This window comes from Nothobranchius furzeri, chromosome 15 (assembly GCF_043380555.1).
Source record: "Nothobranchius furzeri strain GRZ-AD chromosome 15, NfurGRZ-RIMD1, whole genome shotgun sequence".
Classification (NCBI taxonomy): Eukaryota; Metazoa; Chordata; class Actinopteri; order Cyprinodontiformes; family Nothobranchiidae; genus Nothobranchius; species Nothobranchius furzeri.
Window position 1 is genome coordinate 48676937 of NC_091755.1, and position 18125 is coordinate 48695061.

At 40.8% G+C, this 18125-nt stretch overlaps 1 protein-coding gene across 2 annotated transcripts; it reads left to right on the forward strand.

Annotated features, from left to right (window-relative positions):
- Nucleotides 1–2814: 2814 nt before the first annotated feature.
- Nucleotides 2815–16873, forward strand: LOC107373594 (antigen WC1.1). 2 transcript variants are annotated; one of them, XM_054738197.2, is made up of 19 exons: nt 2815–3095; nt 4866–5183; nt 5332–5430; nt 5978–6178; nt 6260–6445; nt 6537–6688; nt 7857–8022; nt 8112–8414; nt 11743–12042; nt 12136–12429; nt 13360–13653; nt 13779–14087; nt 14489–14755; nt 15114–15292; nt 15375–15474; nt 15585–15740; nt 16088–16177; nt 16317–16469; nt 16583–16873. In XM_054738197.2, exons 1-19 carry the CDS (start codon nt 3035–3037, stop codon nt 16771–16773), a joined length of 3819 nt encoding a protein of 1272 aa, XP_054594172.2. In that variant the 5' UTR covers nt 2815–3034; the 3' UTR covers nt 16774–16873. The 2 variants fall into 2 exon arrangements, with proteins under 2 accessions (XP_054594172.2, XP_054594173.2); XM_054738198.2 differs by having other exon boundaries at nt 16329–16469.
- The last annotated feature ends 1252 nt before the right edge of the window (nt 16874–18125 follow it).

Sequence of the window (18125 nt, forward strand, 5' to 3'; positions counted from 1 at the left end):
TTATCTGTGGGTTAGTCCGGTCAGATAACATCCTGTAAAGTGCACAACATTTACCAGCAACACCCATCAGGGTTGCGCTCTGTTTTTTTTTTATTCCATTACGCTTAATGCACCTTGTTGCATTAAACGTGGGTAGTGTTCACTTGCTGGTGCATGGGTGCAGAACCACTAAACTTTGCAGCTCAGCTGTAGTTTGCAGCTGGTGCCTGATACCCTGACCCTGTGGGTCATGAGGTCAACATTCTTGATTGTTTCAAGGCTCAAACACCAACACGGTTCAACAGCAAAAGGGAAAAGTGATTTTGCTGCTTCAGGAAGTGCCGCTCGAAGGAAATAAGAGCATGGATTTCCATCTTGGTTGTCATGGTTACCTGTGACATGTTGTTGAAAAGCAGGATTATATATATGCGCTGTATTAATCACATAGCTTGGATTGTCCATTTAGGGAGGAAAGCAGGTGTGTGGAAGCAGGATGTGCTCCAGAAACACCTGAGCTCATTTCCAAGACAGGTGTGATTAAGTTTTATATGTCAGAAAATTAGTTTGCGTAACTTTTAAAGTAGAGTTTTGGTAAGGATTCACTTTTATAAATGAGGCCCCCGGTGCTTTGGTTTCAGGAAGTAGAAAACAACAGGATTACGAGTCTACAGCTGGTGTTTTTCAGATTGCAACTTGTGAACATGCCGCAATAAACTTGGCACAAATACTTCACACAAACTCAAATACAGGAGGCAGCTGCACACATGTAATTTCAATTAAGGGTCCTTTTATTACCATCGCTAAGAGACAATAGGGGGTCCCTTTATTACCATTATTAACTATTAAGTGTCCTCAAGGGCCAGGTGGGGCTCTGATTATTAATGCATTACACCAGTGGTTCCCAACCTTTTTCCCAAGGGACCCCTTTTTTACCAGGAACATTTTTGATGACCCCCTCCCATTCTCTCTTCCAGTACAAACATTATTAAGAAATGATAAAATTGTTCAAGCACATTTTAATATGCTTTGATTCAATAGATAACAGTAATAGTAGGCTCCAGTACAGAACAAAGTCATTAACAAAACCAAACAGAGCATAATGTGCTTGACAGTTTGTATTACTTTTCTGAACACATTGTTTCTTGTAAAGCAAAATGTTCTTAAAAGTGTTACTTTTTCTGTACTAATTATTTCCTGTCTTAATATCGGTAAACTTTTCACTCATGAAAAAAAGTGAGCAAAATGTAGGCTATAAACAAGTAATAAATGAAGTTTTAACCCCCTTAAAGTGGAGCGGTCCTGGCGACCCACTGAGAGGCTTTGGCGCCCCCTTGTGGGGGTCGGGACCCCCAGGTTAGGAACCACTGCATTACACAATATGGTTAAGCAGTTGTTAATCATTTATCCAACAGTTTATTAAGGCTTAATAATGCACTAAGTAGCATTAATAAAGGCAGCCTTATTGTAAAGTGTTACGGCATTTTCGAGTCCATAGGCGTGCCAAGCTTCTGGGTGCCAGTATTTCCCTAAATCTCTGGTATCTTCGCCAAAACACATTCTTTAGAATAACTGGTGGTGGGCAATCCCTGGTGTGTGGTCTTAGAGCAGTTACTGAGCTAAAAACAACGAGCGAGTGTAAACACAGGTCTCACACGTCCTTTCAGAGCATTTATGTTGCAGACATTGATGTGGCCAAGCCTAAAACCTCAGTTATTTACATCCACAAACATATGTTCACAACAGAGGATTTGTACATGTCCACTTTGCCGTTCATCTCCACATCCATGTGGATAATGGAACAAACCGTAACGTCTTCATTTTGTGGGATACCTGGCTACATGAGTTCTAGGACTTCCTCATTAATATTCATAATATGCAAATCTCCACAATAAATGCTTAGCTATGTTAGAATGTTGTTAAGAGGCATGAATAAAATGGGTTTTGTGTTAGTAGCTTTAAGGAAGAGAACAGTGATGTTCTGTCAAAATTAAAATACCGGTCACTGTGCAGCAGATTAGCGTAGCACACGAATGTTTAAACCTCCTGGCATCACTTCTAAAAGCTTCTAGATGCTGGTTGATAAACTCAGGCAGGATGTCGTTACTTTTTCGTTATCTCTCGATAAAATATTCCATCCTTTCTAAGAACATCATTAGTTTTGACATTTCTCTGATGTGTGACTCCCTTAAATCTTTTGTATTCACGTAATTCATAAGTACTGGAAAATATTTTTAAAGTAATGGAATATCATGTTAATAAGAATTTAAATGTTTTATGTGTACTAAAATAAATAAAATGGTTCTTTTTTGGTGAAACTCAAAGGAGGGACAATGTATTTCCCTTCTAAAAAGGTATTTCAATTAATTTTTTATCATAAAAAATGCAGGATCCTCAAGTATTTTAATTTTTATTCAAAATTATAGTTTGCATCTTATTTTAAAATATCAACAATTAATAATAATGTTCGGTCAAGTTTTGATTTAAACCAGTTCCTGGAGGAAAATAGTTTTTTTGGGGGGGAAATGTGAATAAATTATTAAAATTTTATTTATTACAAATAAATAAATTAATACATAGATAAATAATTATATAAATAAATAAAACACATTCCTGTGGTGATTCGGGATGTTTTCCTCACCTGTTAAGCAGGAGAAAAACACACATTTTAAATATTTAATTCTATTGAAATTCCCAAATTACTAGAGCCGACTTTGTGGCACGAAGACAAAACTGCATTTTCCAGAGGTGTTTATATTTTTGTGTAACAGTAAATAGTCCTTTATATATGTTTCACTGTTTTACATAATTAAGCATTGATTAGGGTTTATTTGTAAGGAAACACAAGCACAGTCTTCACATATTACAGAATTCACATTTTCATTATTATTTTTAATCCATTCATTATTATCATTATTAGTATTTTATATAAAAGTCTGTTTCTAATCACTGATGGGCCGTCTTTGGCTTCTTTCTATTTTTGGCGCGAACTCCCTCGTCAATATAAACAGGTTGAGATCATCTGAGTCTCAGTCTTGAGTCATGAGCTGTGGTGACGATGTGGTTCCTTCTCCTGTTCCTCCACTCCTTCACTCACTTTGAGCCCGTCAGCTTAGAAGGCAAGTTGTTATTATTATTATTAGTTTAATAAAAACTTACTCTGCTAGTCACGTTTGTGCAGCAGCTGCTGTGAAGATGGCAAACAAAAATGTTGTAATTAACTTTGTGAAATAAAAAGTTTTTTTTCCAGATTTCACAAACTCCACAAATGATTGATGAATAATTTTTAATTAAGGAACTAAAAGAAAAATAAGTCTTCAACAATTTTCTCAATAATTAGATTTTTGATTGGTAACTGGACACGTACATAATATGCAACTCCTCCCCATATTCACCTAAAAGGACATAAATGCATTAAAAAGGTTTGTTATTTGATAGAAATGTTGTTATTTTCACCACTTGATCAGGTTTAAAACGCCTTTCACCAGGCTCAGTCATGATGGAAAAACTCTTGAATTAATTTCATTTATATAATTTATTCACTCATTAAGCTACATTTAGGATAATTAGTCTTTGCAAGATACAAAATTAGATATTTTTCACACGAAATATCTAAACAATTGTTTTCATATGTTTTCTGTGATTTTATTTCACTTGCTCTGTCTTAAAAATGTTATAACTTGATGAAAATAATTAATTTGGTTTTTTAAAAGGTCACAAATGTTTGTCTCATTAGAAAAAAAACCCCATCAGTTTCCTTGGATTTGTTGCTTTGTTTATTGGTCATCAGAAACTAAAACAGGGTCTGGGTCAGTTTTTCCAGGATTTCTATATTTAATAAACATTTATCAGTAGTGCTAATAAGTCTACTTTTAGTGAACATCAAATTAAACTTGAAACTAATGATGTGGTTAAAATATTTGGTACATTTGTGCAACAACAGCCTCTAAACAGAACTTGTGTCGCTGTCAGGCGTCACAAAAATCACTTTGATGGCCACAAAAGGCCCGTTGGCCACATTTTGGACACCCATACAATAATGAGTTTGTTAGGATGTATAAACTCTGATTTGATGCTTTCAGATCCCATCTGACCTTTCAGGGCACCCCAGACGACATTTGGTTGGATTATATTCAGGTTCAAACTTCTGTCCAGTTTCGAGATGTTTTCATTGCAAATCTTATTCCTGTTCCTCAATGGGCTGCGCAGTGGTTAGAGCTGTTGCCTTGCAGCGAGAAGGTCCTGGGTTCGCTTTCCGGCCTGGGATCTTTCTGCGTGGAGTTTACATGTTGCCTGTGCATGCGTGGGTTCTCTCCGGCTCCCTCCCACAGTCCAAAAACATGACTGTTAGGTTGATTGGTCTGTCTAAATTGTCCTTAGGATTGAGTGTGCGTGATTGTTTGTCCTGTGTGTCTCTGTGTTGCCCTGCGATGGACTGGCTCTGTCCAGGGTGTACCCCGCCTGATTGCCCAATGACCGCTGGAGATAGGCAGCAGCCCCCCCCCCCCCCCGGCGGACAAGCGGGTTGACAGTGGATGGATGATCCTAAATTTAACTTGTATTTATGTGGTTTAAAGTTATTTTTACAGAAGCAGCTTGAGGATGAAACCGTTCACCAAAGCCATGCCTGATGAGAAGTTTGTCCAAAAAGATTGACAGCAGTTACCCAAAGAGAGATCTGAAAAGACGCTATGAAAAATCCATTTGTTATGTTTATTGTTTATTTAAAGGAAAAGTTTTAAAAGATTTTTGTAGCTTTTAGCAAAAGATGAACAGGAACCCTCGTTGAAAAGTGTTAACCTTCATTCTACTGAAACCTAAAATATGAAATCCGCGATATGGATCAAGTTCCCGCAGTTTCAGCCACAAACCTTCTGCTTTTCCACCAGATAATTTCCGTCTCTTCCTGAGGAGCAGCCAGGGTCCTTGTGAAGGTCATGTGGAGGTCTCGTATAACGGCGAGTGGGGCTACGTTGGAGACAAATATTGGAACACGACCACCGAAGAGGTGGTTTGCAGGAGCACTCACTGTGGGACGCCGGTGGAGAACTCAACCAGAAGTGTTCGCAGGTCCATGAAGAAGAAGGTTTGGCTCAACGAGCTGAAGTGTGACGGTAATGAGAGCAACCTGTGGGACTGTCCCAACTGGCCCGGCCCAGGAGTCAGCTTCTATCAGAAACCCACGGTGAAGAAGGTCAGATGTTCATGTAAGTTCTTTCTGTTTCACAACATCTGATGCAACGGAAAAAGGCCTAATATTAGCCAGATATTAAATCCCAACACTGTTGAAGGAGTTTTCTAATAAAGATTCATTAGAAACATTTTTGTTGTGGCCTTGAAAACTTTTCCTCACAGATAAAATCAAAATCGAGCTGAAACCACACCGATGTGAAGGAGCTGTTTGGTACTCTGTCAACGGGAAACATGAAGGTTACATTTGCAACGACAAATTCTGTAAGAATCTCAATTATTAAACTATTATTTATTATAAACTGGAAACATTAGAAAAGGGTGCAAAAGTCCACTGAATACAGTAATTCAGCTCAGACCGAGAGATCATCTAAAGGCTCAGGAACCCTCTGCAGGTTGAGTAGTCTAAATGTTGAACCTGTTCACAATATTCTGACATGTTTAACGTGGGGTTTTCATCAGCTGTGAGCCACAATCATCCCAATTATAACAAATAAAGGCTGAAATATCTGGATTTGCATGGAACGAGTCTGTCTCAGGGATTAGCTCAATCTTTTAGGTTGTTTTACTGACATAAACAAATTTTGCACCAGATTCAAATTTTTCCAGTTTTATCTGTATTTTGCAGAAATGTCAGCAGAAAAGAATCCTGGATGTGTTCACAGTAGGAAACTTAGTTAAAAAAAGAGTACAGATAGCAAATATGCAACATCCACCCCAATGTATCACAACTCTAGAACGGTTCTAGTTTTAGACAGAAAGCAAAACTTTCTAGAAGTATTTAAACAATTAATTTTTCTCCTAAATGAAGCCGAGGCAGATGCGGAGCGTTTGTGTGAAAGCCTGCAGTGTGGAAGCTTCAGTAAGAAGCTGAATCACGAGTGGACGAAGGATGAAAAGCAGCAGACGGGGATGAAGATCGATTGCTCGGGTCTTAATAATGTGACTGATCTGTGGCAGTGTGCACAACAACAAACCACATGTAAATCGCCCGCCTCCATCTCGTGCAAAGGTAACAAAGTCACTCCCAAACACGCATGCACATGCACTCGTGCAAAACTGTGAAAATACCAGTGCTGGTGTATTTAAACAGGCCACGACGTCCTGCAGCTCGTAGGAAACCAGGCTGATGTTTGCTCCGGACAGCTGGAGAAACTAAGCGACAACGAATGGAAACCTTTTCAAAAACACAAAGTTGATGCGGCAAAGCTGTGCAGCCAAATGCACTGCGGCACCTTTGGTGTCTACGACCAGCTGAACCAATCCCTGGCTTGCTCAGGTAACCTAATTCATGTGATTTCAATAAATATACAGTCTCCATGTCACTTCATGTCCAGATGCAGGCTAAAGATCTGGTGTTGGCCCTCCAGACAGAGTCGAAGTGTTTCTGAAGAACGACATGGGAGAGAAGTGTTATGGTGAGGTCATGATCCGGCGGAACGGCACCGATCGTGCCGTCTGCGGCTCCATCTGGACTGAAAAGGAGGCTAAAATAGTCTGCTCAGAGCTAAAGTGTGGGACAGTAAGTTTAATGCTAAGATGATGAATCCAGCTATTTTAATTTAACTGTGATTGTGATTCTTCCCAAGGCACCAGGGCGTAGCCAGCTGGTGCCGCCAAAGTGGCGGCGCAGCTTTAGCCTGTATTGATGGCTAGCTCAAACTCAAGAGCAGACTTTTAACACTGAAGGGGCAGAATTTTTATATTTTAGCACATGTCTACAGCACAAATGCACACTCATTCATTCAGTATATCAGCAGAAACGTTGATTTGAGGGTAACTTACAATTTAAAGCTACAAAGTGAAGAGGAACATTGAAGTAACTTATGTCAACTGGTTCCACTGAACCCAGTTGTTTAAATGTAAAGCATAATATACATAATGTTAAATTACCCTCAAGCAACTGGTTTAATGGAACTACATTATACAACTTGGGTAAGTTACTTCAACGTTTCATTCATAAAGTACTGAAATGTTACTTCCTGACGCTGTTCGATGATATAAAGAATTTCCCCAAAGTCCCTCCTCCCCGCCCCTGATCCATCCTTTTATTTATGAACATTATTCAAATATTTTAGAAACAAATTCATGGTCCAAGAACAATCTAGTTCTGTATTCATTTTCATTTAACCCTCCCACTGTCTTCACAGGTGACCCCGCAAAGAAATTTAACCAATGAGCAGGGTTGATGGTGATGGGGTCACCTATGAAGTCAGTGGGAGGGCTGTTACATTTTCTGACTCGTTTGCCCAAAGAGGAAGTCATAGAGCTCAGATTTGAGATGTTTTCCAGCTTGAACTCTGCAGAGTTGAATAGAGTGTTTCACAGCTCCTGCAGAACCAGATGAAGGCTGCAGTTAGAATCAGGTGTGTCTGAGCAGGAACACATTGAAAACATGCTTGTTAGTGCTATGAGGCTGTTTGAAGCGTGGCTCTTGGCTCTTTTCTGAAGGGGAGGCGGAGCTAAAGCTATCCAAATTTCGAAATCTCCTCCTCTCCTTGATGACATCACGCTACGTACCAAAGCTATCAAATAGAATGTTTTTTTATCTTAAATATGATTTAAATATTTTTAAAGATACATTTTTATGAGAAAACTATTTTCTGTCCTGCATGTTCCGTATTTTGGTTGATTTAAGCCAATCCACAGCCTTTATTTGGGATTGACGTGTCTCAAATTTTTTCTTGTAGGTTTTAAAACATTCAGTAAAACAATCAGAACAATCAGCAGGACGGAGACGAGAACCAGGGTTGATGGACCACGTGAAGTGTGAAGGCAGCGAGGCGTCGCTGTGGCACTGCCGAGCTAAACACGTGAACTTAAAATGTCCCTCTGTACCTCAGGTTATCTGTTCAGGTGAGGTGTGGAGTTGTCATAAATAAAATACAAAGTTTAGAAAGGCTTTCCAGATCATTTTGATTTTGACCTTTTTCCTTTTGATACAGAAAGCATGGCCATGAAACTGGTGGACGGTCCCGGAAAATGTGCTGGGAAACTGATGGTCAAGAGCGAGGGCCGGTGGAAACAAGCCAGTAAAGCCAGTTGGTCTAAGAAAGACTCAGATTTTGTCTGTCGACAGCTGAACTGCGGTGACAAAAGTAGAGATAACGCTTTAAAATTCAACAAGGGTGGAAGTGAATTGATCAAGATGAAATGCAGCTCAGGAAAAACGATCACACACATACACGACTGCATTGATCCCAACCAAATAAACCCAACTGATGATCCGTTGGCAATAACCTGCGAGGGTGAGAATTTCTCTCTTTTCTATCGTTTCCGTTGATTCTTAATGGTGGTTTACTTTATGAAGGTAAACATAAATCAAAAGTTAAACAACTTTAATTTATAGCATGAACCTGAGAAGTAGGGATGAGCGAGTACACCACTATCTGTATCAGTATCTGTTCAATCATCTAAATTATCTGTATCTGTACTCGGAGTGGGCATGGCCTAACCCAGAAGTGGGTGTAGTTTACATCAATACGTTATTTTAAGTCTGATCAGAAGTTGTGTATTGTTTATTTGAAAACTATTTACAGAGCAGCCTCAGAGTTGAGATTAAATGTTTTTGATCACAATAGTAAAAGGAACTATTACAGAACAAGTTTTTCAATAAAATCAGAACATTATTATTTAAGTGCATGAATTAAGAGAGAGAGAAGAAAAGATCTTTTCTATAGCGCCTCTCAAGATAAAAATCACGGGGCGCTTCACAAAAACAAAACATGTAAAATAGAAAAACGAATTTAGAAAATGATTAAAATATATTTAAAATGAGCAAAAAATAGACAATTGTGGTTAAAAAATGTAAAGAAAGATAGAGTGAATAGGAAAGAGGGAGTGGATCCTGAGAAGAGGAGAGAGAGAAAGAGGAAAAAAAATAACCCCGACCAGAGCGGAGGCAGTGACTGATGCAGCACAAGCCGTTTTCAGCTGTCTTGTCAAATGTACCACGTACGTTACGAAAAAAGTTACTTTAAATGACTTTAAAGTAACTTTAAAAAGAAGCAAACTGAAGAAAACCTAGGAAATACTGGAGAAACGTGAACAGTGAAGCAAGCACAGAGTTCCGTTACTGTATGTGTGCGTGGATGGACCGGACGCGGACTGAGCTGTGAGCTCCAGACTGCAGAGTTTTGTGTGTAGGGATTGGCCAGTCAAATGGGCGCTCCATTTGACTGGCCAATCACAGAGCGTGAAGACAGTCAGTTACCCAATGAGGATTTTCCTTCAGCACGATTACAGATATTTACGAGTTTTACTCGTTTCTTGCTCGTACTCGTCAAACATCCTTTATCCGTACCGGATACTCGTATATGAAATGAGTATCCGGCTCATTCCTACTGAGAAGTAAAAGCAAAAATCCAAACACATTTTAGGTGATTTATCTACAAACAACCAGCCAGAAGGAGAATAACACCGACTGCCATGTTTTTCACTGTGTACAATGTTCTTTTAGCATGCATGCGTCTCTTTTTTTCTACTACAGGTGCTGGCCAGTAAATTAGAATATCATCAAAAGGTTGAAAATATTTCAGTAATTCCATTCAAAACGTGAAACTTGTACATTATATTCATGCAATGCACACAGACCAATGTATTTCCAATGTTCATTACATTTAAATTTGATATTCATAAGTGACAACTAATGAAAACTCCAAATTTGGTATCTCAAAAAATTAGAATATTCTGAAAAGGCTGAATATAGAAGACACCTGCTGCCACTCTAATCAGCTGATTTACTCAAAACACCTGCAAAGGCCTTTAAAAGGTCCCTCAGTCTTGTTTTGAAGGCACCACAATCATGGGGAAGACTTCTGACTTAACAGCTGTCCAAAAGACAATCATTGACACCTTGCACAAGGAGGGCAAGACACAAAAGGTGATTGCTAAAGAAGCTGGCTGTTCGCAGAGCTCTGTGTCCAAGCACATTAACAGACAGGCGAAGGGACGGAAAAAATGTGGTAGAAAAAAGTGTACAAGCTCTAGGGATAACCGCACCCTGCAGAGAATTGTGACGACAAACCCATTCAAAAATGTGGGGGAGATCCACAAAGAGTGGACTGCAGCTGGAGTCAGCGCTTCAAGAACCACCACGAGGAGACTCATGAAAGACATGGGATTCAGGTGTCGCATTCCGTGTGTCAAGCCACTCTTGAACATGAAACAGCGCAAGAAGCGTCTCGCCTGGGCCAAGGACAAAAAGGACTGGACTGATGCTGAGTGGTCCAAAGTTATGTTTTCTGATGAAAGCAAGTTCTGCATTTCCTTTGGAAATCAAGGACCCAGAGTCTGGAGGAAGAGCGGAGAAGCACAGAATCCACGTTGCATGAGGTCCAGTGTAAAGTTTCCACCGTCAGTGATGGTGTGGGGTGCCATGTCATCTGCCGGTGTTGGCCCACTCTGTTTCCTGAGGTCCAGGGTCAATGCAGCCGTCTACCAGGAAGTTTTAGAGCACTTCATGCTTCCTGCTGCTGACCAACTTTATGGGGATGCAGACTTCACCTTTCAACAGGACTTGGCACCTGCACACAGTGCCAAAACCACCAGCACCTGGTTCAAGGACCATGGTATCCCTGTCCTTGATTGGCCAGCAAACTCGCCTGACCTTAACCCCATAGAAAATCTATGGGGTATTGTGAAGCGGAGGATGCAATACGCTAGACCCAACAATGCAGAGGAGCTGAAGACGACTATCAGAGCAACCTGGGCTCTCATAACACCTGAGCAGTGCCACAGACTGATCGAGTCCATGCCACGCCGCATTACTGCAGTTATTGAGGCAAAAGGAGCCCCGACTAAGTATTGAGTGCTATACATGCACATTCTTTTCATGTTCATTCTTTTCAGTTGGCCAACATTAGAGAAACAAACATTTTTTCATTGGCCTTTAGAATATTCTAATTTTCTGAGATACCAGATTTGATGTTTTCATTGGTTGTCACCTATAAATATCAAAATTAAACGTAATAAACATCGGAAATACATTGGTCTGTGTGCATTGCATGAATATAATGTACAAGTTTCACGTTTTGAATGGAATTACTGAAATATTTTCAACCTTTTCATGATATTCTAATTTACTGGCCAGCACCTGTATTTTATCTACCTTTGGCTTTGAAACTATCAAACCAACCTTGATGTTTTTCTGCACATTATTTCATGTTTGTGGCTAGAATGTAGCTCATCACCATCAGTGTCATTTATCATAATTGGGCTTCAAGTGAGACAACATACTTTCCAGGATGTCTAGCTAACTTTATACGGACATGTAGTTGGGGTACCTTCTGCATTACTAATACAGTCACCTATTCTGTTTTAAATTTCCATTCAGTTAAGTACACATATTTGAAAATTACATTTAAGAATTAGAGGTTAAAGGGTTTTAGCGTGGCCATGCACACAAGGGTTTTCTTGATTTTTATTATTTTAAATTGGTAAAAAAGCTAATTGTACTGATCTAAGCCACTTTCATTTTTGAAAAATATTAAATGCAACTATTTCTTATTTCAGTAATCATACATTTTCCTTTAAAGCTTCCCTTTTCATCCATCCATTTACAAAACGTCTTTGCAGAACACAAGGTCGTGCTGCTGAATGGCTCGTGTTCTGGCCTCGTGGAGATAGAACATGGCGACAGAAGCTATTTGCTCTCTGGGTCCAATGAGACGTGGAACCAGGAAGCAGCAGACACAGTCTGCAGACAGATGCATTGCGGGAAGGCATTAAACTTCAGTGTCTCCCTTCACAACAAGAAAGAACCTCTATGGGGAGAATCTCGCCGCTGCTCGTCCAACGACACATCGTTGTTCGAGTGCAACGCCATAGCTCTTCCACCTGACCACAATGACACCGTCGCCAGTGTGACGTGCTCAGGTAGCCTTTCTGGAGTTTTTGCTCATTTGAATGAATCCTTATGCTTTCATTGGGGAACGTTCTCCAACAGCTGTTTGGTTTGTTGTCCAACAGGGGAGATTAATATGACTCTATCCAGTGGCTGCTTTGGATTTGTGGAAATTTCTGCAGCAGGAAAAAAGGGGCGTGCGTGCGGTGACACCTGGACAAACGACATGTCCAAGCAGCTGTGCAGGGATCTGGGTTGTGGGAATGACATCCTGGAATCAAACAAGCAGGACAAAACCCAAATCTCTTTCAAAAGTTTCCATGGCAGGGGACGCTACTCCAGCCCAAGCACATACAGCTTTAACCTGATGGAGCACGGTGAAAGGTGTGACCAAAGTGCTGTCTATGTTGTCTGCACAGGTAACAAGGAGCATTTTTTTTTGTTTTTTGTTGGGAAATCTATTATATTGTATTTAGTACATTTAAAATGTGTTTTATTTGGTTTTTGTGAAGCGTTTTGTCTCTTTATTGGTCTTATTTATGGAACAAACAGGCCTGAAACCTGAAAGACAACAATGAAATGAAAAAAGTGACCAATGCACCTAAAAATCTAACTAACGTTTTATTATTGCAAAATATTGATTTTGAACTGACTTCAGGACAGAGATATAAAGCTGGTACCAGATGCTCATTAGGGTCACTCACTGGGTCTCTCATGGCCGACTGAAGGAAGAATTTAATCTTGACATGGCGAGAAAATTGTCTCGTCTCATCTTCTTCCGCCTATCCGGGTCTGGGTCGTGGGGGCAGCATAGGGAGTTCCGGACTCTCTCCCCAGCCACCTCCACCATCTCCTTCGGCAGGAACCCAAGATGTTCCTGGGCCAGTTGAGAGATGTACTTTCTACAATGTGTCCTGGGCTGACGAAGGGTCTCCTGCCGGCAGGGCATGCCTGAAACACCTCCCTGGGGAGGCGTCCAGGAGGCATCCTAACAAGATGCCCAAACCACCTGAACTGACTCCTCTCGATATGACTCTACTCCGAGGGTTGTCCCACTGCTGAGGTTCTGACTTTGTTTAAAGTTTGTCAGCTGTCAGGGGGGTTAGGGTTAGACAGTAGCCTGCCCTGACTTGGCACGCAGCACCTTCAGCCAAGTGTAAAAATAGCTATGAGATACACTGAGAGTGAAGGAAACTAAAAAAATCTGCATTCTCACACACAAACTATTAAAAGTCTCACGTTTTAAAGCATAAGAAGATTTTTGGGGGAAATGCAGAGGACCTATAAGTAAATGAAGTCAGTTGCATTGTAAAATAACAGACAGCCCTTTTTGTCCCCCCTTGTTGCAGGTAGTGTCAAGCCAAGATTCAAGGCGTCCCAGGATAAGTGTTCTGGTAACATAGAGATGAGTTATGATGGAAAATGGTTACCAGTGTCCAAGGACTCGCTTGAACATCCTCAAACTCGAAACACCATCTGTGGGGAGCTGAAGTGTGGTGATGCTGAAAGTGTGACCGACTACTTTGGACCTCCAGTGGTGGATGGTGCCATCAAGATAGGATGTTCCTCAGGGAAAATGGAAACTTGCCAAATTTCTATTGAGAAACAACCTAAAGCATCCTTAGGGGGCCTCCGATGTGCTGGTTTGTGTGGCTTCTATCTTGTATCTCCCATCGTAACATTTTCTTGAACACGTCTGCATCCTAGGAATGAACGGGTGTAGTTAGACGACCCAATGAGGGTGACTTTCTTAATCTGCTTTCTCCAGAGTGGAAGAAGATGGCCTTGGAAGTTGACCATGCCTGTGAAGGAGATGTCTCCATCTACTCGAAAGGAGCATCTGAGGACAAACGGTCTGTAGTTTCCAGTCAAGGCTGGACTGAAGCTGAAGGACGGATTCTTTGCCAGAACTTGAGATGTGGCGACTTCTTATCAACAAATGAGTTGTTGTTGGATGAGAGTGAGACTCTTTGGGGGAAAACCTTTAAGTGTTCTGGTAATCCTCAAAGTATTTGGGACTGTGAAACAGAAAAGCTGCAAGCAAAGCCAGAGAAAAAGGCCTATCTAAAATGTCAAGGTAAATCCTATTTTGGTTGAACTGCTCTTTGGTAATTAGCATGGCCTAAGTTTGACCGTAAACCAGGTTATCCGTGCCATTTGTTACCAGCAACAAAACAACTATCTTGTTTTACTTTACTTAGTTGTAAAAAAACAGAAATAAATGATTAAATTTGGTTCCTGCATGTAGACATGTATATAACTAGATAAGGCAGGGGGTTATTTTTCACTGAGGATGTTACTATGGCAACCATTTCAACTATTGAACGACGTGGACTGCCTCAGGGTAGCATAAATAGTGAATCTGAAGTTTATAAAAATTTTATTAAAATTTAAACATTTTTCTTTCCTTTTTTTCTTGCTGCTGGTTCCATAATTAAAATCATCCAAACAAACCTTTTTCATCGTTTTCCTTCCTAGCAAAGCCCAAGGTCACACTTGCACAAAAATGTTCGGGAGAATTGAAGATAGACAGTTCTCCTGTGTGCAAGACGGGGTGGAAAACCGAATATTCTCACAGGGTTTGTCAAGAACTGAATTGTGGAAATGCCATTGAACAAGACTTGGAAGGCTCATCCTACAATGCAGAGAAATTTTATGTCCAATGTGATGACCACATTCATCTCATTAGTCAGTGTAAGAGAGTCCTTGGAAAGTGCCAAAAGTCCGTTTCTATTTCCTGCACGGGTAAGTGTGCACACATTCTCTGTTTAAGCAAATTTATCAGCATCTTTTAAAAGGGTCCAAATGTTAAAACCATGCTTTATTTGTTAGTCCTAGTAAGTATTTAGGTAACATGTTACACTAAGGGTCTCTTTATTAATGTCACTTAGTGCATTATTAAGCATTAATAAACAAAGTGTCTGTTTTAAAGGTTCCCGATGTTAACCGGTATTAGTTGTCTGCTTAGTAATGCATTACTCAATATTAACATTAAGCAGTTGTTAATACTTTATTTAATGGTGTATTAATGCTTAATTATGCACTAAGTAACATTGATACCAAGTTTTTGTTCCCCTCGAATGTTTAATGTTCTTTTTCACAGAGAGTGTTGAGTTCAGCTCCACACAGAGATGCGGCGGTCTGGTTGAGATCAGGTATAATATCAATCGGTACCTAAAAGTGTGCAACGCAAACTTGGATCAGCCCGCGCTGAACAACCTGTGTCAGAGGATCGGCTGTGGTCCGTACAACTACTCAAGCACAGAGGGCCCATTCAAAGAGGTGTGTTTGCATCCTGTAACGTTCCACATCAGAATAAAGAAGTTTCATGAATAAAAAAAAAAGAGTTTTCATTTTATTACAGGCCAGCTTGGCAAGCCTGGAATGCCCAGCTACTTACCGGGATGCTCGGTACTGCATCAAACAATGTCAAGCTACAACCCGAGCTTCCATCTATTGTGAAGGTAACCACAATCTTCAGTACTTCTTCTCTGTTGTCCTGAGATTGAGACAAAACATTGATGCATTGATAGAAAGATAAAGTTAATCACTCACTCCTTTTCTGTTTGTTCAGGCTATCAGCCATCTAGAACAACACCAAGTCCCACCCAGAAAACCAATCCAATACCTATTATTACAGCCGTGGGATTTGTTCTCATCCTGGTTATACTGATTGGCGTTTTTGTAAGATACCATGTTGTCATGAGAAACAGGAGATCCAGAAGGTCAGGTGGGTATATTTTCACAAACTGAAATCCAGCTGGAGGTGTTTCTGCACATCTGCATCAGTTTGTTGTTACTTGGTCATGTTTTAACAAATGGAACAGGTGCTTCCTATTTTCCACCTCTAGAGGGCAACCTTTCCTCGTACTTCCTCACCAAGTCAGCTGCTGACTAGTTCAAAGCCAGAGTTAAATCCGAAAACTTTTCCTAATCCATCTAATTTGTGCACGAGGTTATATTTAATTAGTTTTTTCTGTTTTGACGGTATCTTGTACAGGCCCGATGTCCAATAAACTCTTCAGACCCGTTCCTTTATAAACTATTTTGAAATCTCTTTTGCATTTTTCAAAGCAGCAAATTCGCTGCCAGGCCAGGGATCTGAGTGGGAAAGTGGGAACTACGAAGATGTGGACAAATCCAATGAAATCCAGTCTACTCATGATGGTGAGTCTCAAAATGTACCAATTCATTAGCTTGCCCTTTACCTCTTGTGGCATTGATTAAGTTTCACACATTATTGATGGTATTTTCAGCAGCTTAGGAACCTAAAGATCAACAAAGATCTTAAAATGTTTTTAAAAAGTTGTTTTTGCAGGATTCCGATCAGAATCTGAGTTCATGCCGGAGAAAGATGGAGAAAGTTACGACGATGTGGATGAAGTGACCGAGTCTCAGCCCCTGACGGCTCCAGGTTCCTCTGCAGCTGCCCCCAAAGACAACTCCATCCAGGAAGAAGGTCAAAACCAGAACGATGGAAAGTTTTTAAACAATTTAAATCAATTCTTTTTTTTTCTTTGCACATTAAAATGACTGCCTTTTATCTTACGGAGGTTTACTTGGGTTTAACAGATGGTGTGACCTTCGAAGTGGACGACCCACAGGAGGACAACTACGACGACATTGGGGTCACTTCTGAGGCGACGCAGGTTAAAGTGGATGTCTACGACAAACCCAAAACCACTGCTGGAAGTGACACAGAAGCTGCTGAAAATCTGGTGCAGAATGATGGGGATTATCTGGTACCGGGCCAAGAGGGGTGAGCCAATAACGGGCCGAGATCTTCTTAACATAAAATCTATAAGGATGGATGACAGGAAAACCAATTAAAAGATTTTCAAAGTGAGACCTTTACAAACCACATTATTTTTTATCATTGTTCTCATTCTTGTGTGCTGTAAATGTGCCCATCCTGGTCTAGTTTAAAAACGGCTGGATTTTGGTTGTTCTTTCATCCCTGCAAATACACAATTTATTTGGTGCATTTGGCTGAACAGTTTCAAACACGTTTAGAATAAACACACTCTTTGGCCAAGCTTGATAAGGGAAAAAATTCACCCTGTTTTTGCATTAAGCATGCTATTTGTATGAACCGGACCCTTCAGAGTTTCTGTTCTGCTCTTGTATTCTAAATCCGGGATTCCCAAAGTGTGGTGCGCGCACCCCCGGGGGTGCGCGCGCGAGCTGCCGCTAGGGGGTGCGCAAGATGAAAAGTGTAATGGCTGCGGAGCTCAGAGAAGTCTGTCAGGTGTCACCATTAGCGTTGCCAGAAAACTCATTTGTGGGTGGGCCAAAGAAAAAGTAAGTGGGCCCAATAAATGTAATTGAAAACAAGTATATTTTACTTGTGTGTGTGTGTGTGTGTCCTCCACATGTGCCCTAACTTCATAATAACAATGCGCCGAGCTTCAGCACTCTGGCCTGCGCACGCCGATATGTTCCGTATCATTTTTAACGGTGTAGGAGGAATCTGAAGGTGGTGAGTAATTCTGGCAGATTGTAATTAACACCTGTCTCATGCAGGTGTTCTGACATTGTAAACCTCACACGCGCTGAAGATCTGAAGTTTAGAGTGCGTCTGTCAGAGGTCAGACGCGTTCCGGAACCACGGCTCACGGGTGCACAAGTGAGCACATCTGGGCTGGGCAGAAGTCATTTTACAACATTGGTTTAAATAGCACCATTAACGAGACACAGTGACTTAAACGCTTCAAGTTGTGAAGCGCGTTCCATCCGCGAGACGCATCACCAAGCGGAAAGTGAATGCGTCAAGCATAAACCAAGCTTCGTGGAGCTGTGCCCCGCGCGCGCGCGCACACACACACACACACACAGATTCAATAAGTGCACGCTGCACAAACTCCGGCGCGCCAGACTGATACCGTCAGACTGAAGGCAGAAATGAGCTCTGCCTCTTCTGTGATAAAAACTTTTAAGAGGTTTTATAACAACATTTTTCATTCCAGGTCAAATTAAGATATTAGCTTCTATTTTGGGATGATGTATTAAAGTCGGGTCCGCTCCATCCAGTGACTCCGAACCTGCAGCATTTGTTATTCCTGTCCGCGTGGCAGCGGATCGCAGATTCAGCCACACCATAAAACAGCAATAAGTC